A 23,951-nucleotide genomic window follows, 5' to 3' on the forward strand; every position below is an offset into this window, starting at 1 on the left:
AAGGATTCGCCTTTAACTCTCTGTCGAATATTTAATGCAACTGCGCCTCATGTAGATACAGATTTAACCTTAAAAGGTAGGGATGAACAGAACATTTTTTTGGGAGGGGGGAAGGGGGTACAAAGAAGTGCAGTTATAACCAAACTTTCCCAGATTTCAAATTAAGCGATCACTCCTTTGTTCATAGACAGTGAAGGTGTAAATTAGACCAACAGTGTGGCCTAAAGATGATCAGAATTGTCTTTTTTTTTGGGGGGGGGGGGAAGAATTGGATTTTAAGCCAAAATTTCCTACAGATTTTTGGGAGACCTTCATGATTATATTTTTTTTAGGACAGCTGCCTATGACTTAAATCGACCTGTAGTTGGCCCATGTCGTTCTGGTTCGTCTACGCCCCAGACAGATCAGACAGTGCTTCCTCAAGCCGTAGCTCATTGGAATCCTTTCCATTCCGATTTAGTTGCTAATAAAGGATCAAATATGAGTAAGTTTATTAATTTATTGAAATTACCAAGGACATTGAAAATGAAATTTGATTGGTTAAGTAGAAACTTACACAATTCAATGTACCCGTTTTAAAGGTCCAAGCCTCTTGTATATTAAGCTCACCCTCTACAGCTTTATCACCAATGACCAGATTCATAGGTAAGAGCTAGATTGAGAACCGGGTTTAAGTACAGAATTTATTACCTTCCAAGTTTTACGAATATCATTGCCATACGCAGCAAAATTATTTAGATAATTGAGAGATTTTGCTTTCCTACGGAAGGAATTATATATGTTCCGGTAGATCTTGGATTGACAAAGATGAATAGCCCGCTGAAAGCGTAGCGGACTTAAAGACCCTCCAGAGATGATTTTTTCTTTTCCAGCTTTTGAGAAATTCGGATGCCATCCATGGGCTTAGAGGAACAATTTTAGACCTATGATTGGGAGATGGCACTTTACAAATATTAAGAATAGTCTCTTTTACGGTTCCATAAAAGGACTCAAATAAACAAGAAAAATCTTTATCATTATCAAACAAGCTCCACGAATTTACCGCCAATTTAGACCCAAGAAGGGAATAACTCTCTGTCACCAAACCTAATAGAATAGGGATCAACCACTCGAGTCTGGTTACCCATCCACTGTTTAAAGCTGAACCGAGAATTTACCGAAAAATGATCGGAGATGTCACTAACTAAAATTAAGTTCTGTCAAGCTTGACAGAAATTGAGTTCTGTCAAGCTAAGCGTAGAGAAGATATTGTCAATCAAAGAAGCTGTAACATTAGTTGCTCATGTGGGGATGGACGTAGTTGGTAGAGTTCCTGCGGCAAGCATGATTGAAAGAAAATCAACTGAAGCCGAATAGTTTGAATCCATCAAATTTGTATTAAAGTCATCCATTATGATTAAATGACACGAACGTTTCAGTATTTTGTCAAGTATTTCCTCAAGATTCCGAAGAAACAACAGAACCGCGCCACTAGGAGAACGATAAATATTGTCTATGGTTAGATCAATACCATTACATCTTTTTCTATAAATTGCGACTAAAAAATATCTTCAAAATTCCTTGATAAGTCATTCCGCAAGCAATAATGCAAATTACAAGATATATACATGGCAACACCTCCTTTAGCCATCTTGTAACGGTTTATATGTTCCATTTTGTAACTTGGATATCCAATAGCATTTCATTGCCAGAATCCAAAAACGTCTCACATAAAATAAACAACATCAGGCTGTCCATTCAAAGCAATTTGTCTTAAATTATATGTGGACGAGGAGAGATCCTGAATATTAAGCTGAAGTGAACTCAAAGAATAATTTTCTTTGATAATCCCCTCTACCCCCAAATCCAAAACGTATTTATTATTACATATAGTGCTTATATTACTCAGATTTTGGTTAGCCTGACCCACAGAATTATTTACGATACTAATTACATCAAAGGGGATACTTTCGAGCTCGCCAAGGCGCCTCTCACGGCTGAAAATATTGACAAAAGCAGGTTTTACTTGGAGGCCATTTAAGTCACCAGATGAACAAAAAAGAAATCTTTACTTAACTCTATTACAAAAGAAAAACGTGTCAAAGGATTACAAACACATAAATAAATAATTGCACAGCAGATATTGCTGGAATAAACCATTGACTACTAATAAACCATGAGCACAGAAAGAAAAAAATAGAGTAAATTATTAAAATAAAAAAATGAAACGAGATGAAAAAGAAATTGTGAAAAAAATTGAAGAGTAATGATCTGAAGAACTCATTTACCAATCAAGAAAAATATTAACAAGTAATATACTAATACATTCCTGCAAATATTTTATTTTACGTATACGAGTTTCACCCGGAAATTTGGCTAGAACTTGTCCATGATCAGACCAAACAATTCTTCTGCCAAAGGTGCTACGAGCTGTGTTCAATAGATCGCGACGCTTTTTAGGTAGATTTTCAGTCACAAATATATCTGACTTAACTAATTTACTTTTTGTAACAAGCACTTTTCGAGCAATATCCAAGGTTGAAAATTTGGCCAGGAGGGGTACAGTTTTCACACTCTTAGTTTAAGTAGGGGATTCTCGCTGTCTTTTCTCACTCTTTTTTCTCTCTTAATTTTTTTTCTCTCGGTCTTTTTTTTTTCTCTCTCTCTCTCCCTCCCTCCTCTCTCTCTCTCTCTCTCTCTCTCTCTCTCTCTCTCTCTCTCTCTCTCTCTCTCTTTCTTCTCATTTCATAATTTATCTTATAATTGTCTGGCAGATAATTATATTATTATATAGTATATTATAATGCTGATGGACCCTTCATTATCCTAATTTGTATATATTATATTTATTGAATGAAATTTAATTGTGTGGTAAATCTCAACTTGCAAACATTTTAGTTAAAATTTAAGTTTTTGAATGTCAGCTTAATTTTTCTCCGGGAATCGGCAAATTGGAAAAATGCAATAAATCTGTCAAATTTTAAAAATGTCACATTTTTGACAAATCTGTCAAATACATTGGCTTAAACATCAACATCCATTCGATGTGCTATTCAGTTCTCTGTGCAGATATAATAATTGTTATCCAGCTACCTGCTACCCTAGTCCTAGTATCTAGGACATATAACAAACTTATTATATTTCCTTTTTTTTTAATTAAGTTTTGAACCGGCTGTTAAAGAAAAAAACAAACTGCAAACCAATCTAAGCTCAGTTAATGCAACAGTTGACAAATTTACACAAAAAAGCACTGAATACGTTAGATAAGTCCGTCTACAAAAGACTAGTTTTGCTTGAATTCTAGGAGTTTCATATTAAATTTAGAGAGGTTAATTGTTACTTTGCATCCTCCGTAGGTATCAGCAATCAAAGAAGCCGTGAGAGTTTGGCCTCAGACGACCCCTTTGGAGCGGCACCATTTATTTACCAAGGTAAGTGGTTTTATAAAAAGTAAATTTTGATTTCCTCTTTTTCTTGCTCCATAAATGTCAACACAATGTTCTACTTTCATTGAGATCTTTCTTTATTTATGGACATTAGACTTAGATTAGACTTACTTAAGTTGCTATTATCTAAACTTCTGGAAGGTTTGTAAGGTTTTATATAACTAAGCAGTCAATTGCTTCTTGAATTATTCATGGTTTTGTAATAAAGAATTAATTGACAGAAACTACTACTACCAACTCACTGCAGTACCAAGACGCCTGGGGCCAACGCAGCCTAACACGCTCCTCCTCCATCCCACAATATTCAAAGCCTCCCTCTTTACACCCTCCCAAAAAGTTTCTATTTTCCTTTATTCTTTCCTTACATCTTCTCACCCCATTTGAGGACGACCTGCTTTTCATTTGGCCACTGACGGTTGGCCGACAAGAACAATCTTCGGCAATCTGTCATCCTTCGTCCAAATAACGTGTCCTAGTCGTTGCATAGCCGGTTCTTTCTTTCATTATAGACCTAAAAAGCGAGATTGAATTACACTTTTCGCGCCGTTTGCTGGTTGAGATATGGTTAATGAGTTGGGTACCCAAAGCAATCTGTAGGCAATTTCTCTGGAAAAGATCCCACAAATTCTTCTCGTTTCTCAGAGTGTCCACGCTTCAGACCCATACTTAACTACCATCATCACTGTAGCCACCAATGTCCCAATATAGGGTTGCACACATATCTTTCTATTCTTCCAAACTTTTTTTTAGGTGTGAAAAAACAACCTGGGCCTTGGCTATTCTACTTCAAGAATCTTCACCACACCCACCATCTTTACTAATGATATTACCCTGTAAAGTAAAGCTATCCACTTCATCGACCTTCTCGTTGCCCAACATCACGTCTTCCCCTTCGCTTATTCCTAGTACTAATGGCTTAGTCTACTCTACTGTTTCCATCTATGTGCATTATTTACGATTTAGGACCTGTTGTGTCGATTTATGGTATCTGAGAAATATTTTTGGATTCTCTGTAAATTTCTCCCGAGTTAAAATTGCTTCCACACAAACACCAAAAACAAGAAGAAACAATAGGATTTCTCAAGACAGCGGGAAACAAATTAGAATGAATATTTCGGCCCTATGTCCAAGGGCCGTCCTCAGCAATACAAAAATATATAAGAAGAAACAACTTACAAGAGGATAAAATCAATAAAACTAAAATGAAAAGTTTTTCAAAACAGTCCGAGCATCTTACCACACTAGTATAAACCACACCAATCTTACCACGTCTAATATAAAAATCTTACCACACCAATAATAAAAACTTAAATACCGCTCATCCCGAATAAAGTGAAGCTAGATATATATCGAAAATTTTATATCCCTCCAAAAACGAGGAACCCTCTCCTTCCTTGTGAATTTGTTTCATGAAAAACTTCAAAAGTATTAACATACTCTTTTTTAACATTCACCATTCTTGCTTACCGAACGTTTGGCATTTTGGCTATATATACCCATAGCTTAAAAAAGGGAATACATAATCAGAAAATTCGGAATCAGCATAAAAAGTCCATTCTTTTGATGTATCTATAGTTATTAAAATTCTGTTTTTTAGAGCTGAGATTCCAATTGGGCCGAGGCGCTCCTTACTGACAGTTCGTATCACCATAGTAGAAATATATACCGGTAGCGAAATGTTTCTCCAAACATGACACACATTGCATAGCGCGCTATTTGGGAAGTTTCCAAACTGTCAGAGCCATATTTTTAGTTGCTACTTGGTTTTCCATCAGAAAAATTTGTCATTGTGAATACGGGGTCATGTAGGGTGGTATAGCTTGTGTTGTTTTAGATGCTTGTCAAAAATCGTCAGTGGATTTTTGACATGACTCTTCAATACGGCATTTCGCCACTGTTATTCCTAACTATTTGAAACCAAATTTAAGAAATTCTCCTGATTCCGCAAATTTCGTGATGTTAATTTCGCCGTTAACCTGGAATCGAATTAAACATTAAGCTGTATATTCTTTCTCTAAAAAAAGTGATAAAATAGTTATATCATTCGATTCATCAGTCTTAGATCTATCCATTCACCAGCACAGAATTATCATTTTGCTCAGGGTTTTTCTGAGAGAATATTCTAAGATTGCTTAAGAAATTGAAAAATGTCCATTTTTTATGATTTTCAACCGATTTTCAATCTAAAAAACCATGTACACTTAATTTCAAATATGTAATTTTGGAGGTGGATAAAGTTGAATGGCTGGTATGGAGTGATATCAAATTTGACGTTTTTCTTTTATATATGGAAACCGTAGGAGAGCAGAAAAATAGCATGCTAAAAATGACGCAGGGAGCATAAAATCTTAGGAGTAGAATTTTTAGAAAAGAAGAATAGAAATAGAATAGGAATAAAAATAGAAACCGATATTAAAATTTAGTCTGAAAATAGAATTTAAGAGTAGAATAGAAGGAATAGGATATGATAACAGGAAGAATAGGATAATAGGGGTGAATAGGAATAAGAGTACAAACCGATAATAAAATTTAGTATAAGAATAAAATTAAGAGTAGAATAGAAGGAAGAGGATAGGATAACAGGATGAATAGAAGAATAGGATAGCAGGGATAGAATATGAATAAGAATAGAAACTGATGATAAAATCTAGTGTGAGGATAAAACTTAAGAGTAAAATAGAAGGAATAGGATAGGATAACAGGATGAATAGAACAAAAGGATAATAGGGATAGAATAGGAATAAGAAAAGAAAATGATAATAAATTTAGTCTCAGAATGAAATTTAAGAATTGAATACAAGGAACAGGATGGATAACAAGATGGGTAGAAGAATAGGAAAACTAGACAAAACCTGGCACATATTCCTTTCTCGATCTCTTTGTACATTCCTATTATGCATCCAACACATGTGTTTTGTTGATGTGCCAAACAAACAGTGTTTCCAAACGGTTCATGGTGACAATCAGTAAGAAAGGAACCACTCGGCCCAGTAGTAACCGAAATTATAAAAGCGGAATTTTGATTACAATAGACACATCAAAAAAATGCGTTTTTTATGCTGATCCCAAATACACAAAATTACTTAAGTTTAGTTTTACCTATCAAAAGCTACTAGACTAAGAACATTTGTCAGATTTTCTAGAAAGGGACACCCTCAAAAAGCTAAGGAATCTTAATTATAATCGCACCGTCTGAATATTCACGGAAAATAAATCCATCGAGGACAGCCCGCAGTGAACGATCAGAAAGAAAGATTTTAATTACTTCTAACAGACATCCACGAACACCGTACGAATGTTATTTCTTTAGCATAGCACGGTGCCATAATCTGTCAAAAGCTTTAGAAATGCCGAATGACAATAGTCTAATGTCGAGCCCCATTGCCGGAAGGTCTGATCCATTCCTGATGCTGGACCACTAAGCAGTCGAGTGTTGAGCGTTTCCAGCGGAATCCATATATATGGGCTTCTATGTTTGAGGGAAGGTTCCGAAGTGAAAGTATGTTCGGAAAAGTAATGACATAGGTCAAGCTAGTTCGACACTGCAGGATTTAAGATCAACATTTGGTATTTTGTCAGGACCTGTGGCTTTGGACACATCAAGATGGCCGCAAAATGCGAAGGATCTTTGGGGCAGAAAAATTAACACGATCGAGGACAATATTGGCTCGGTCGGAGGAACTTTGCATTTCTCTATTGTCGTCATCCAGATTCGAGAATCCCGCAAATGTCCTAGCAAGAGTTTCGGTCTTTGCCTGAGCCTCCTTGACAATTCTCCGCCAACTCTTTACCAAAGCATGTTGAAGATTGAGGTCGAATTTCTCCTTATACTGAAACCGGAGCTGCCAAATCGTATGAACTCCATCTTTGCGCGTGTCGATGCGTACAATTCTGTCCTCTTCGCTCTTTGAAAGTAGCTATCACTGGCGTACCGTTTGCTTTGCTTGGATAGCTTTCTTAAACTGGGTGTTGAACCAAGGTTTGTTCTTTCTGGACACCTGGATCCACTTTGAAAGGACATGTTTTTCGATAGATTCAATCATGGCCTGCTGTTACTTCTCTGCAGCTTTATCTGGGCCTTCAAGGAGGAAGGCTCTCCACTACTGAGAACAAAATCGTTTCTCAAACCGTCTTAATTACATCTTAATTACATTGCACGTTGCCGTGCAATGACGGCAACGCGGTCACTTGTGACAGCATGAGGCTCTACCTTAAAATAGTTAGGGTGATCTGTGAGGAAATGATCAAAACAAGATGATCCGTTTGGTTGGTGATACGTGCCGAAACCGACAAGTTGTTCCAGCCCGTATGAGACAGATAGATCGTAAAACTCTGATCTCTCCTTATCAGTATCTTTGCTCCAAAGCCACATGCTATAATTGACGTTGAAGTCTCCATGGAGGATAATGGCAGACTTGGAGCACTTGCCCCGAATGCATTAGAGGGATGCTTCAAAGTAGCTGGTAATCTGACAGGCCGGAGGGTTATACATGGTACCAAGAATCATGGATTTATTTGGAGGGTCACTCTAACCCACAGAGTTTTTTCGCCCACTGACACTGGTATATATAGGCATGAATATGGTATATGGCTCTGATAAACAGCAACACCTCCTCTGTATTTAGCGTCCTTACTACGTTCACGATCTCGCCTGAGGAGTGTGTATCCCTGTATGGCGACCTCACTGCTCTGTATTTCACGGCTGAGGTATGTTTCAGTGATGCACAATATAGATGGTTTGACTGAATTCACTAAATTTAGGAACAGTTAAAACTGATGTCAGACCACATATATTGCAATGGGCTGCCGTAAACAGGTCCGTTTGGATGGTCGGTGGACTTGCTACAGGTTGTCTACAGTAGGACTGTTTGGTCCGAGGTTTTATATTATTCTCAATTATAACAAGGTAAAAGAAACTTTACCTGGTGGTTACCCCGACAAAACCTATACATCTATTTCCATTCATCATTAGGCGGGGAACGGGGCCACCTGCTTAAACGCTTAATTGCTCCGTCTTCAACATGGAGGTGGTACCCCATAACGGGCTAGGATTCGGTACAAGTGCCTCCCACCTCATATATAATTTATATATTACATACAATCTTTAATGGTCTATATGTAGTGATAAATAATACATCTATCTATCTATTAAGACAATCTGCTGCATAAATAAAGAATAACACAAGCTTTTCAGATCAATGCAATAAAAGAACGGTTAAAGAATTATTATAAAAGGTGTTTCGAAAGTATCATGACATTTTCCTTGTAGCGGTAGTAAACTATTTATTTTGGTAAACTTGGAAAGCTTATATTCGATAAAACATTGAATTTATCGCAGAACTTGGATTTATGCTGCCATTAAAAAAGAAAACTTTTTCAAATTAAAGTGAAAAGCGACTTTAATTCTTACAATGAACAGATATTATGAGTTTAGATTCAATGCAATTAGCTTGTATTCGATGAAAGATTTGGTTATTGTAACCTTTGTTTGGCATAGAAAAAACTGCTGCGATAAACAATAGTCCTAGGGGACCAGGCTCCGCTCGGTGATAAGAAAGTTTTTTTTTTTAATTCTGTCTCAGAATAACTTCAATTTTTTTATTTGGAAAACCTGTTTGCATATTTATACCTACAAATTATTCTATACTATCGACAATTAAATTAAATTGTAACGGGCCTTTTAAAATATTTAGCACAGACACTCATCTTCAGCAAAATTTATATACCTTAATAATTAATAATTAATTAATAAAATAAAAATAAATTAAGAAATAAAAATAGTTAATTAAATCAAAATAATTAATAATAATTAAAAATCTAAATGATAAATTAAAAACAATTTGGAAATGGATTATCAATTAAATAATAAATAAAATGATTAGATAAAAAAAGATTAATTTTGAAATTATATTTTCAAATTATATATGGCTTTACTCATATGAAAAGGGCTTTTCAAAAAAATCTAGATTTTAAACAAATTTTAATCAAAATCACGGCCAATCCAAATCGTTTTTTCACACCGAGAAATGGTAGCTCAATTTTTAGTGGAAAAGTGCCGTTTTCAAGAAAATAACTATAGATAAGTATACATATAATGTAATTATTGTTCGATTAGTAAGATTAGTCTATTGCAACAATGAGCAGTTTCAGTAGCTTTTTTGTCCAAAAAGGATGTCCAAGTCGCTAGACGTTTATTCGCGAAATATTTAAAGTTGAAAGAGCGTCGATGGAAATGGACCAGGACGATGTTTTACTCACCTGCTTTCAGAAAGAAAAATGGATTTTGTGTTCCTTATTATGTTAGTAATTTTGTTGAAATGGACAGCTATAATCAGCTTAAAGTCAAATCAGTTTTAAATACTAATTGGGTCCTCCGTCGCTGTGGGTCCGTCGATTTTGACAACTAAAATCGTCAAAATCGGCAATTAAATTGTGGCGATTACCCAATTTTGCTCCTGATTGAACTTTTGTCAAAATTGGCAATTAAATTGTGGCGATTACCCAATTTTGCTCCTGGTTGAACTTTTGTCAAAATTGGCAATTAAATTGTGGCGATTACCCAATTTTGCTCCTGGTTGAACTTTTGCGTTCAACGTAAACGTTGAACTTTTGGGTAACACATGGACGCACTGCTAAAAAAGGAAACTTTTTTACATTAAAGTAAAGTGCCAATTTTATCAAACAGTTCGTGGTAACGAACTATAGTAAGGAGCGACCCTGCTCAATAGTAACCGAAACTAAAAAAACGAAATTTTGATACTAATAGTAACATAAAAAAAATTGCATTTGAATGCCGATTTTAAATATATAAGTTTCATCAAGTTTAGTCTTACCCAAGAAAAGTTACGAGCCTGAGAAAAGTTGCATTGTTTTAGAAAATAGGGAGAAACACCCACTAAAAGTAATAGAATCTTAACGAAAATCACACCATCAGATTCAGCATATCGGAGAACCCTACGTAGAAGTTTCAAGCTCCTATCTATGAAAATGTGAAATTTTATACTTTTTGCCAGAAGACACATCACGGATGCATGTTCATTTGTTTGTTTGTCTTTTTTCCTGGGGTGATCGTATCCACCCATTGGTCCTAGAATGTAACGAGAGGGCTCATTTTTCCGCACTCATTTTTCTGAAAGTCACCGGATCAAAATTTGAGATGGCCATTCTGTTTAGCGTAGTCGAAAACTTGACAGCTATTTCTTTGGAGACTACTTAATCCCCCACAGTCCTCGAGGGAGGGGCTGTAGGTTACAAACTTTGACAATTATTTACATATAGTAATGGTTATTAGGAAGTGTACAGACATTTTCAGGGGACTTTTTCGCGTTCGGGTGGGGGTGAGTTGGGGGAGGGGATTACGTGGGAGGATCTTTCCATGGAGGAATTTATCATGAGAGAAGAGAATTTCCATGAAGTTTCTAGCAGGATTTTCTAGAATTATTAAAAAAAAAACAATGAGAAAATAAATAATTTTTTTCACTGGAAGTAATGAGCAGCATTAAAACTTTAAACGAACATAAAATATTACGTATATAAGGGGATTCGTCTCCTCCACAATACCTTGCTCTTTACACTAAAGCATTTTTAGTAATTTCAACTATTTATTCTATGGCCTTTGTGATTCAGGGGTCATTCTAACAAGATATTTTTAATTCCGTTATAATGAGCCCTCTCGCGACAGTCTAGGACCACTGGGTCGGTACGATCACCCCTGGGAAAAAAACAACAATTAATCACGGACCCGTGATCGGTCTTCTGGCAAAAAATACGAAGTTCCACAGTTTTGTATATAAGAGCTTGAAACTTCTACAGTAGGGTTCTCTGATACGCTGAATGCGATGGTGTGATTTACCTCATTTTCGTTAAGATTCTATGACTTTCAGGGGATGTTTCCTCCTATTTTGCAAAACAGGGCAAATTTTCTCAGACTCGTAACTTTTATGGGTAAGACTAAATTTGATGAAACTTATATATTTAGAATCAGCATAAAAATCAGATTCTTTTGATGTATGTATTAGTATTAAAATTCCGTTTTTTTTAGTTTTGTTTACTATTGAGCTGGGTCGCTCCTTACTACAGTTCGCTACCGCGAACTGTTTGATTTGAAGACTCAAAGACAGTTCAGAAATTTGGACGTTTTTGATGTTTAATCTGACTCCTCCTCAATGGTTCCTATGTCGCCATGCAGTAAACAATTGGAGTCTCAATTCGATTAACTAGTTTGAATAAAGCTTAAAGACTGTCGTTTATAATAGCTCTTCATCTAGTATCGATAACGGAAATCTTTGGGATAGACACACCACCATAGGGCAGTAAATGTTCTGAGACTGAGAGGTTTTATGCAGAGCTGTTTGACAATTTTAAACTGATTTCCCATCTTTCAGTTGCAACTTTTTACTGTATACCGTATAATTTTGGCCCAGGATTATTGTTTTGTGGCACAAAACGGCCGAAAAGTGCCATTATCGCAGCGTAACCTCTTTTGTTGCTGCTTAAAAAAAAAGACACTAGAACTTTATTTTCTGCTTGAATAATCTCTTTTTACATTTACTATTTGATGTTAGGCCACGAGGAACAAAAACAACAGGAAAGACAATAAATTAACACTCATTTCTGACAATCTTTTTCATGAAAAATACGAAATTTCAAATTTTAAAAGATCTTCTTCTCACTCTCTTTTTCTCTTCTCCCTCTCCTCCGATGTATATTGTGGCAAATTCTTTTCTTTTTTTCAGTTACTTCCGGCATTCCCTTCAGCAATCGAGGAAATACAGTTGAAGGTACACGTCTGCATTTCCATTAGCTTTAATTCCTGACTCTGGTGAAGGGTGATTTGCCACTGGTTTCTTACTTTGCTTTAATTGCTTAATTTAGTTTTAATGGTGCCTTATGTAAAAGGTATTGGGTTCTAGTCATCATGGGTATAGGTAGTATACCATAGTTCAAGATTACGCTATTAGGCCTACTGTGTCCAAAACGAAAGTTGCTGCTTACGCTTCACAAAATAAGGTAGAAAGATTCCCCATGAGATATTTCATTAAGCTCTCTCTTAGCTGGACTAATAAGTATCACAAGGAATTCATACCTTTGAGTGTTTATGCATGAAGTGTGTTTTAGCAGAGATCAGATTTTGCTTGTCGTAATGCATATACAAGATGAAGAGACAACACATTCTCTCCATTATTAGCAGATATAGAAATAAAAAAATATTCTACAACTTAGGTTATTTATGAACATATAGCAGAGAGAAAAATTGCTTTGTCTAATTCCATGTATAAGATTATGAGAAGAGACCAAGCCTTCCTCTCCATTATCGGGAGATATAAAGTTATTAAAAGAAACCAGGACTCCCTCTCTTTTCTGACCAGTAGCATTTTCTAGTCTGTGCCCGGGGATTGGTTAAATACTAAGATGAATATGAAAAAAAATGAAAAAGTAGGATACACAGGTCTTGTTAGGGAGAAGAAGAATTACAACAGCAAGTATTTAATGACTATGAGTTGATTAGAGATGAGGAGGTAAAATCAATTAAAGTTTTAAACTATAGAAGACGGAAAAAGTCTTTAAATGATCTGAAATAAGTGGAGTAAAAAAAATGAAACCTTGGTGTAGCACGGTGGATGATGCTCTGGTTGGCAATGCGGGGCCCGGGGTTTGACACCCGCCGCAGCAAGGTTGGGCGACAAGCGTGCTATTTGTCCCTGTAAAAAAGACCCAGGAATTGAAACGTCGATTGGATGCCCTATAGGTGCCTCCAGGGATGATAAAACAGACGCAGCACAAGTGACAAGGGCCCCTAGATGGTGCGCATTACACTTTGCTTACACGTATGTTTTATGGTGGAATTTGACAGCATGTATGCTCTTAACTGTCTTATTGGCGTGAAACTTTCAGGGGTGATTTCCTGAGCAAGGTGAAAATCCTTGCATGATTCTGGTTTATGTTTTATGGTCGTTTCTGGTTCTAATTTATGATTCTTAGGGCAATTATGCCTACCTTTCTATTGGAAAGTTTGAATTTGGAGGGGGGTAGAGGGGAGGTTGTTGTCAAATATTTAGTGGAACGACTATCCCTGGTATTCTTCTATATTATATAGCAAATTGGAGCCATTTTATTCAGCTATGCAGTTTTATTTTTCACATGTTGATTTTAAAATTTCTGAAGAAAGAGTTAGTTTTTTTAAGCTTTAAATCTTTTATTTTCGCCCTCGTAATAAATTTTTAGCAGATAATCGGAAAATTCTTGCATAATTCTGGCTTATGGTGGTTTCTGGTTGTTTTTAATCCAAGTTGCAACCCTGCCTACCTTTTTGCAAATATATTTGAAGTGGGAGGGGCATGGAGGGGAGGCAATAGCAAATGTTTAGCAGAAAGACTCTTATAAGCAGTCTTTGGTACTGCGCAGTAAATCACAGCTGTTTTATTTAGCTAGGGACGTTAATTCTGCAGATACAGACATTCAGCTTCATGAAGAAAGAGACGTCTCCTTTAAAAGTTGCAAATCTTTTATTGTTGCACTCTTATGGAATAAATTCGTAATAACCAAACTAGTAATAAGCATTCCCTTGTAATAGTCAAAAAGGCAGGATTGGGCATTTTACTAGTCAAGATAAAAATAGACAACTTGTTTTGAATGAAACAGACGCAACGAAAGTGGCACATATTTTGATTCTTGAATTAACTGGGGAATCACTTAAATAGATTTTGGTATTAGTTGTTAATTATTTATTACTTGTTATTAGTTGTTTCGTTGGTGAGTAGTTATTTAGTTTGTTTTAGTTAAGCTATATTAGTTGTTTGCCCATACTATAGATGATACTGCTCTATAAGATAAGGAATAGCCTATTATATTACACTTGCCTTCAGACAGGGTGATAGCCAAAGAAAAGCTGGGCTCACAAACATTAAGGATACAGTAACAACAGAAGTATTAGTTAACAATGGAACACAGGATTTTTTTTACCAGCAAAAAAATAAATATTTGAAGAATATTTATTCTTTAGCGAAATTGGGTGCCAGCCAATTTTTGGCGAAACTGGCGACCAGCACTGCACATTTGACTAACATAACTGAGCCAAGAATATATATGAAACTCAGAGTTTAGATTGTTTTTTTTTTTTAAGGCTATTTAATTTATTAATTCAAGTTTGATTTATCACTCAAATAAATAAAGGGGTTATAATTGTTTTTATTATTGATATTTATTAATTATATATTAATTTGATTTCTTAAAATCTAAAACACCAATCTATGAAAAGATCACGTGACGTGTCTTCTGGTCCGGGGCTGGAAGCTCCGGCTAGTCGGCAGGGTGTCTGGGGTTCAACTCTTTTGCCAGCTACGATGTTGTCAACCAATTTCTTTATTTAAACTCGGTTGAGAGTGTAGCCTTATTGTCATTAACGCTTTTTCGCTTTGCTAACGATGTTATGTTTGAACTCAATTTACAGAATTTAGATAATTTTTCAGCTGGTTTGAAATTTCAGAAATTTATAGTCTTCTTTTTTTTTTACCAAGAAAAAGTATAAAAAAAACTCAAATGGACTTTAATGAAGACAATACTTTTATACCCGGCGTTATTTTTGATTGCCCATGATGCCTCTTATTAATACTGCTCTCTTTTAATGCTCTCTCTTGGACCTATGTTTTAATTTATGCATGTAAAAAAAAAATTGAACCAGTAAAAGCTGTTAATAAATTACATTTAATATCTCTATACTAAAAAAAAAAATAAATATAACTGAAAAATGTTTATGAAAAAATAAACATCCGCATTTCATATATATATATATATATATATATATATATATATATATATATATATATATATATATATATATATATATATATATATATATATATATATATATATATATATATATATATATATATTATTTATTTATTAAATTGCTGCTGAACCGCTTTCAGAATTTATTCATAATATAAAGAGGTCATTTTCTTAGGTATTTCATCAAATAGTAACTCTTCAAATTAAATGTTAAGTTTGAATTACGTCTTTTCAAGGGTCTTAACGTGTGGGGACTAAGTATTAAGCTTCGTCATGATTGACATTATTCATCCTGCCAGCAGCATTTTTTTTTTTTTTTTTTTGATCATTTTTGGATAGCCGGCTATGATTGGATCTCCGGGCGAAGCCGACCCTGCTGCTGGCAAGGTGAATGACAATCAAGACCATGTACATAAGATATTTTCTCTATAAGATTTTATCTAGTAAAAGTCTAAATTATGCTTGTGTGAAAGGCTCTACGGCGTAATGTGGAAGCACCTTAAGAATACTATGTGCTATCTGGAATATTTGGCACGATGCCTAGATTTTTAATTTTAATGTATTAAAAGGTTGGTCAGCTTATAGTAACTGTTTTTCTTTTTGTGACTTAGTTGGAAAATAAATTTTGTTCCAGATAAAATGTAGTGTTTATGCATAGGCAATAGTACCTGCACGCTTGCACGAACATGCACAATTGCTTGATTCATGTTGTGCCACCTAGATCTTCTATTAAAATTCTATTGTTTTTGTGCCATCTTTAAAATTCTTCTTTTGTAAAATACCCCTTTTTGAATTGCCGTAGCTGCGGTGTAGTACTAAAAAGGATTCTGCTTAAAATTGGAAGCTATCGCCATCTACAGTAATGCCGTTTATGTTAGCAACTGGTGCCAAATTTAGAGGAAAGAAAAGTGGTTGAAAAATGAGAAAAATAAACTAGATCTGTAGCGCCAAACAGCTGAAGAAGGTTTGACTTTCTTCGAATGTGTAGTTGTTTTTGAGAATCAATGCATTGTTAATGTTTGAATTTTTACGAACAAAAAGCGTTGTCAAATTTAACTAAATACTTTTGCTTATTTGTTGTCATAGTTCAACGTAGCGAAATGACCAAAATTTGACATTGCCCTAAAAAATTTACAATTATGAAAAATCGAGAAAAAAATCGAGGTTCTCAGGCATTAATATACTCAAGGTTTTGGGTATACTTTGCTTTAATATCCTTCACCCTTTAAAATGATGTTTATTGCCAGTCCTATTAAACGAGATATGCTTGATGAATTGGTCCATTCTACTTTTTTTTACATTTTTTCACAATACTCAGTTTTTTTGGCTCTTTTGTAAAATTTAACAAGATATGCTTGATGAATTGGTCCATTCTACTCACTTTTGTATATTTTTTTCACAATACTCAGTTTTTTGGCTCTTTCGTAAAATTTCATTTTGTAGCAAATCCCCTTTCGAATTACTGTAGCTGCTATACTGTAAAGGATACTACTTAAAATTGAAATCTGTCACAAACTCGGCGTTTACAAGCAGAGCCGTTCCTAGGGCTGGTGGTGTCCGAGGACAAATTAAATACAGCGTGCCCTTCCCAGCTCATATAAGCAAAAAAGTCGAATCAAAGTGAAGAATTTGACCAAAGTGGGCAATCCCCCAACTGAGCCCCTTTAGATGTGGTACCCGGAGCAGCAAACCCGTTTGACACCCCCCACCCTGAACGGCTCTGTTTATAAGTAACCATTGAAGATTAAGTTAGAAAAAATGTATGCTAAAACCTTTTCAATCGCTTTTTCAAATTTACTTTGAAAATTACTACTATTAAAATTGTTCTTCTGAAATCCATTGTAATTTGTGAACCTAAAGTTCGAGTTGAAAACTTTTGTTTTTAAATTTTTGGACAAGAAATGACTAAGTAGTAATGTCCTGCAAGTGTAATGTCCTGCAAAATTTGATGCTTGAAATGTAAATGATAGATGAAACGCTATCACATATATAGTTTATATAGGAAATTTATAGATATGTAAATTATTTATATATATTTATTTATTTATATATTTATATTGTATATATATTTATACATATATAGGAAATTTACATTCAACTACGTTTTATACAAAAATTACAAACGAAATTGGACGTTCGAGATATAATTAAAAGGTGAAACTCTATTACCTATGCACTTTACGTGACATATAGACTTAGTTACGTTTTGTACGAATGTTGCGCACATAATTCAACCTACGGATGTAACATGAAACACTATTAACAACAAAGTTACGTGAAATTTGCATTCATTTACGTTTTGAACGAGAGATATGTACAAAACTTGACGTCCGGAACATAGATAGAAAGAATAAACAAAACGCTATGTCTTGAACAATCAACTTGAAATTTCCCAGTAACCAAATAACGTAACAATGTAAAATGACTTTAGATTCTGCAATTTATTCAACGCTAGAATTGGATGTGAAAGCATAAAACTCGCACGACGAAACTCTTGGCACAGGCGGTCGTGGTGAGTGGCACAAAGGACGAGTAACGCAGCAGGAAAGTGGCACAAAAGAGGAGGTGATCTCCGGTGGCAAAAGGAAAAGATTGCGAATTTGATTTATTTACCGGTATTATTCTGATGAATCAAAATAATATTTAGTATTCTCGGACCAAGATAATATCTTGGTCTTCTTTTCTTTCATAGCGTCAACGGCGTCTATTGTACATAATGAACAAGCTTATTTGTGCAATAGAGAAGACATAAAAACATATGCCCCTTCAAATAACTGTGAAGATCGTAGTACAGTCAATCTGTACAAACCAGGAAATGAATCTAATCTTTTTAAGCGAATAAAACCGAGAAAAGACAGAAAAACCATTCCTTCTCACAAATTTTTTTTCATTTTTCGTTATTTTCACATTTGATTTCAGGGCACCGGACTCGTCAAAGCAGCGTTTCCTCTTATCTATCTATAACTACAACTTAGAACTTCCAAATACCTAAAATAATGACGGACCTTTGTTGTCCTGACTGACTCCTGACTGATCTTTCTATTTCCAAGAATAAATAAAATTATTTTATATTATTAGTTATTTACTACGTGTTAGTGATCAGCCTAGATAGGATCTCTTTTAGGATCTACTACTACTGCTACTAATAACTCGCCACAGTACCAAGCTACCTGGGGCCAACATGGTTGCGCAAGCTCCTCCTGTATCCCAATCCATTCAAAGACTCCCTCTTTATACCTCCCAAGAAGTTCGCAGTTCCCTTAAATTTTTCCTTAGGACTTCCTTCTTGCCCCCTCCAACCGAGAAAAACCTGATATCCACTTTTCGTATAGCCTACTGTTCGAAATACGGTCAGTCATTCGGGTACTCAAAAAAGAAAGAAATGTTTCAAGTCTGTTTGAAAAAGACAATATAACCATTCCTGCTTCCTGAAATGTTTTTTTCAATATTTTCGTTTTGTTTTTATTTGTTTGTTTTCATTCCTTTATTTAAGCAATGTTACCCTTTTTTAGAATTTTGTTGATAATACACGGCAATGCTTTGGCCTATGCTCCCATACAGCCGATATTTGCAATAATACAGTACTATTGGGTAAAGAAATTTGATTGTATACAACTGTTACCCTACTTTTTCTATATACTCAGAACAAAAATTTTTAAATTAATTTAAAAAATTATTTTTTTTCAAAAAAAATAATTATAATCTTCAGTTTTCCATAGTATGGGTTGCTATTTGTATGTTGGAGAAACTGTTTCAACGATTTTCTATCCTGACACAGACAGTATTTTTTATGTTATTTATAGCTTCTGATGTTGACCTGAGAAATATAACTGAACATAATTCCCAAAAGATTCTTTCTTTTGTTCTTTGACGACCTCGATACATTTATGCTCTTTTGATTTATTTAGATTGTAAGAGCAGAAGTAGTAATAGTAGTATCCTCAAAATTTTCAACTCAATACCCCTGTCGTTCTCGATATATTGCTGAGGTGTCTTCTTGGCAACCACTTAACACAATGCCTTTTGATTTATTTTTAAGGCACATTCAGTTTAAAGCATAATGGGTAATTCCATTTTGGGGGGGTGACATGCCTAATATCCCTAAAGACATAGTTGCTGGATCGTTCTACTATGGTGAACAAAATGGTTGCCTCAAAATTTGACTGGATGCGTTTGGAAAATGAATGGGCTTGAGAGAAGGGCTGCTTGCCCTCCAATAACTTTTCACCCTCAAAAACGGCACCAGACACTTGCGCTGTAACTGGAGTGCAAGGGGGAGGACTTTTCCCATCATATGTCTAGTAAAAACATTCAAACAAGTAAAAACATAGTGAAAACATTTTAAATGTCTTCTGTTTTCAGTTAAGTGCAAATTATGTTCTGGTCAAACAGTTCCTGATAACGAACGGTAGTAAGGAGCGACCCGGCTCAATAGTAACCGAAACTCAAAATATTTACGTCAAAAGAATCTTTAAATCAATAGTTACATCAAAAGAACCGTATTTTCATGCTGATATTAAACATATAAGTTTTATCAAGTTTAGTCTTACTCATCATAAGTAATGAGCCTGAGAAAATTTGCCTTGTTTTAGAAAATAGGGGGAAACACCCCTTAGAAGTCAAATAATCTTAACGACAATCAAACCATCAGATTCAGCGTATCAGAAAACACCACTGCAGAAGTTTCAAGCTCTTACATACAAAAATGTGGAATTTTGTAATTTTTGCCAGAAGACAGATCGCGGATGCGTTTTTATGTTATTGATATTTTTTCAGGGGTGATTATACCGCCCCTTTGGTCCCAGAATGTCGTGAGAGGGCTTCTTCTAACGAATATTAAAAGTTCTTTTGCCCTTCTTAAGTGACAAAAAATTGGAGGGCCCCTAGGTCCCCTCCCACGCTCATTTTAATCACAAAGTCACCGGATCAAAATTTTGAGGTAGCCATTTTGCTCACCATAGTCGAAAAACCTAATAACTATGTCTTTAGGGAGGATTCAACCCCCCACAGTTCCTGGGGGAGAGGCTGCAAGTTACAAATTTTGACCATTGTTTACGTATAGTAATGGTTATTGGGAAGTACTACAAACATTTTCAAGGGGCTTTTTTGTATTGGGGGGGGATGAGAGATCGGTTGGAGGGGGTTACGTTGGAGAATCTTTCCATGGAAGAATTTATCATGAGGGAAGAGAATTTACATGAAGGGGGCGCGGGATTTTCTAGCATCATTAAAAAAAATATTGAGAAAATAAATAAAAAAGTTTTTTCCGGGGAAGTAAGGAGTAGCATTAAAACTTAAAACGAACAGATTTTATAACGTATATAAGGGCGTTCATCTTCTCTTCCATACCTTGCTCTTTACACTAAAGTACTTTTAGTAATTTCAATTATTTATTCTACGGCCTTTTTGATTGAAGGGTCATTCTTAAAGAATTGGGACAAAATTCAAGCTTTAGTGTAAAGAGCGAGGTATTGGCGATGGCGCGAACCTCCATATGTACGCAATAAGAGTATACACATATAGTAGTTTGTTATGTAAGTCAATTTGTAAGTTACGTATACTTATTACTAATAAAAACGTTTGTAAAAAAAAATAAAAAGTTCTAGTTGTATTTTTAAGTAACCAAAAATTGGAGGGCAACTAGGCCTCCCCCCTTTTTTTAATCAATATCTTCCGATCAAAATTATGAGAAAGCCATTTAGCAAAAAAAATTATAATAATATGCAAATTTCGTTTTAATTTTTTCACATGGGTTGAGTCAAAATCAAAACATACATTAATTCAAAAACATTCGGAAATTAAATAAAAAAACAAGTTTTTTCAACTGAAAGTAAGGAGCGAAATTGAAACTTAAAACGAACAGAAATTATTACGTATATGAAAGGGACTGTCCCCTCCTCAACGTCCCGCTCTTTACGCTAAAGTTTTGTATTCTTTTAAAAAGTTGAACTGTGACAAAGAGTCAAACTTAAGCGTGAAGAGCGGGATGTTAAGGAGGGAACAGTACCTTTCATATACGGAATAATTTCTGTTCGTTTTAAGTTTTACTGTCGCTCCTTGCTTTCAGTTGAAAAAAAAACAACAATTTTTTAATTAATCTTGAGAAGGCATGGGTGTTGTCAGCCCAACTTATATTAATTTTTGCTTGATCGAGTTTGAGACGGTTATTTATTGTACGACTTAAATGAACAAAATCTGTTTAAAATGTTTTAAATTTATTAACTTTAAATAATTAAAAAATATTAAAAGTTTGAGGAATATATATCAGTATATGTTGACTAAACTGACAATCCACTGTCATTTTTTTCCAGTAAAGTGCAAGTAATGTTCAGGTCTTGAGAAGGTATGGAAATTATCAAAGACATAATTTCCAGACCTTTCAACTACACTGACCAAAATGGCTGTCGCAAAATTTTAATTAGATTTTTTTGGGAATTGATGGATGTGGGAGGTGGGGGGCTTTCACCCTTCAACTTTGACTAATAAGAAGGGCACTAGCCCTTTGAATGTCAATCGGATTAGCCTTTTTCGAAGTCTCTACCACAATAAATGGCCATCTCAAAATTTGTATCAGATGCATTACGGAAAAATATGAGGTTTGGGGAGAGGATTTGGGGTTATCCACCCTCCAATCACTCTTAATTTTAAAAATGTGGTAAAACTTCTTATTATCAATCCAACGACCTCCCTCCGAAGTTTATACGATCACCCATTCTATGCATACCTTATATACCCCCAGGGCATAACTTACCTTCCCCTGAGAGTTTTTGAGGAGATGTGATCCTCAAAGACATAATTTTCGGTTCTTTCAATTACGTTGAACAAAATCACTATCTTCAAATTTTGATTGGACGTGTTTGGGGAAATAGGGGCAAGAGAGGGGGGTTAGTTGCCCTCTAATCACCTTCGAATGTTAAAAAGGGCACTGGCGCTTTCAATTTCCGGGGAATAAGCTGTTTTTGAAGTTTCTACGACAATAAATATTCGTCTCTAAATTTCTATCAGTTGGGTTTCGGGAAAATACGAGGCGTGGGGGTGGAGTTTCCACCCTGCGATCACTCTGAGTCTCAAAAAAGGCACTAGAGTACTGAAAACGAATCCAATGAGCCCTCTCCGAATTTTATACGATCACACTTTCTATATATACCTTATATGCCCCCAGGGAATTACTTACAATTCTTGCCCCGAGGGCCATGGAAGACTGCCATCCTCAAATACATGATTTCCAGACCTTTCAGTTACGTTGAACAAAATGGCCTTCTCAAAATCTGTATCGGATGTATTTGGTGAAATGGTGGGCATGGGACGGAGACTAGTTTCCCTCTAATCACTCGACTAATAAAAAGGGCACCGGCCCTTTTAATTTTTAATTGGGTGAGCTGTTTTTGAAGTTTCTGCGACAATAAATGGCCCTCTCATATTTAAAATCAGGTACATTTCTAGAAAATACGAGATGGAGGATAGGGTATGTACCCTCCGATCACTGAATCTTAAAAAGAGTACTGTTTTTTTAATTACCAATCCAATTTTCCCCCTCCAAAGGCTATACGATCACCCTTTCTATATATATATACCTTATATGCCTCAGGGCATAACTTACAACCCTTGCCCTGACGGTGGTGGAAGGGGGGGATGTTTTATCCTCAAGAACATACTTTCCAGACCTTTCAACAAACGTTTTCAACAAACTTTCAAACAAACTTTCAACCTTTCAACCAGACCTTTCAAAAAACTTTCAACAGACCTTTCGTTGAACAAAATGGCTATTTTAACAATTTTTATTTGATGTGTTTGGCGAAAACTAAAATCGAACTAAAATCAGATGCATTTCGAAAAAATACGAGGCGTGAGAGAAAGAGGTATACACCCTCTGATCACTCTAAATCTCATAAAGAACACTAGAAATTTTAATCACCAATCCAATTTGACCTCTCCAAAGATTATACGATCACCCTTTCTATATATTAAATAAAAAAACAAGTTTTTTTAACGGGAAGTAAGGAGCGACATTAAAACTTCAAACGAACAGAAATTACTTCGTATATGAAAGGGCTGCTTCCTCATCAACACCCCGCTCTTTACGCTAAAGTTTTACTCTTTCTCTTAATTCTACTTTTTAAAACAGTAAAAAACTTTAGCGTAAAGAGCGGGACATTGATGAGAAAGATGCCCTTTCATACACGAAGTAATTTCTGTTCGTTTGAAGATTTAATGTCGCATCTTACTTCCCGTTAAAAAAAACTTGTTTTTTTATTTAATTTCTGAACGTTTTTGAATCAATGCATGTTTTGATTTTGGCTCTCCGCAGATGAATAATTAAAACGAAATTTGCATATTTGTTTTTTGGCTAATTTGCTTTCTCGTAGTTTCGATCGAGTGATTTTGAGAAAAAAAGGAGCGGGGAGGAGGCCTAGTTGCCCTCCGATTTTTTGGTTACTTAAAAAGGCAACTAGAACTTTTAATTTTTTACGAATGTTTATTAGTAAAAGATATACGTAACTTACAAATTAGCTTACGTAACGAACTCCTGTATGCTTATGTTTTTATTACGTATATGAAGGGATTCACCTCCTCGTCAGTACCTCGCTGTTTACACTAAAGCTTAAATCTTGTCCCAATTTCTTAAGAATGACCCCTGAATCACAAAAGCCGTAGAATAAATAGTTGAAATTACTAAAAATGCTTTAGCGTAAAGAGCGAGGCATTAGGAGGAGGTGAGCCCATCATACACGTAATAAT

At 35.2% G+C, this 23,951-nt stretch overlaps 1 protein-coding gene across 2 annotated transcripts in view; it reads left to right on the forward strand.

Annotated features, from left to right (window-relative positions):
- Window positions 1-23,951, forward strand: part of LOC136036429 (serine/threonine-protein kinase sel-5-like) — a 164,929-nt gene that overhangs the window by 129,628 nt on the left and 11,350 nt on the right. For both annotated transcript variants that reach the window (XM_065718661.1, XM_065718662.1), the window contains exons 12-14: window positions 333-484; window positions 3,336-3,410; window positions 12,161-12,205. In XM_065718661.1, the coding sequence (XP_065574733.1) occupies window positions 333-484; window positions 3,336-3,410; window positions 12,161-12,205 (272 nt within the window). The remainder of the gene's footprint in view (window positions 1-332; window positions 485-3,335; window positions 3,411-12,160; window positions 12,206-23,951) is intronic.

Source organism: Artemia franciscana, chromosome 15, assembly GCF_032884065.1.
Source record: "Artemia franciscana chromosome 15, ASM3288406v1, whole genome shotgun sequence".
Classification (NCBI taxonomy): domain Eukaryota; kingdom Metazoa; phylum Arthropoda; class Branchiopoda; order Anostraca; family Artemiidae; genus Artemia; species Artemia franciscana.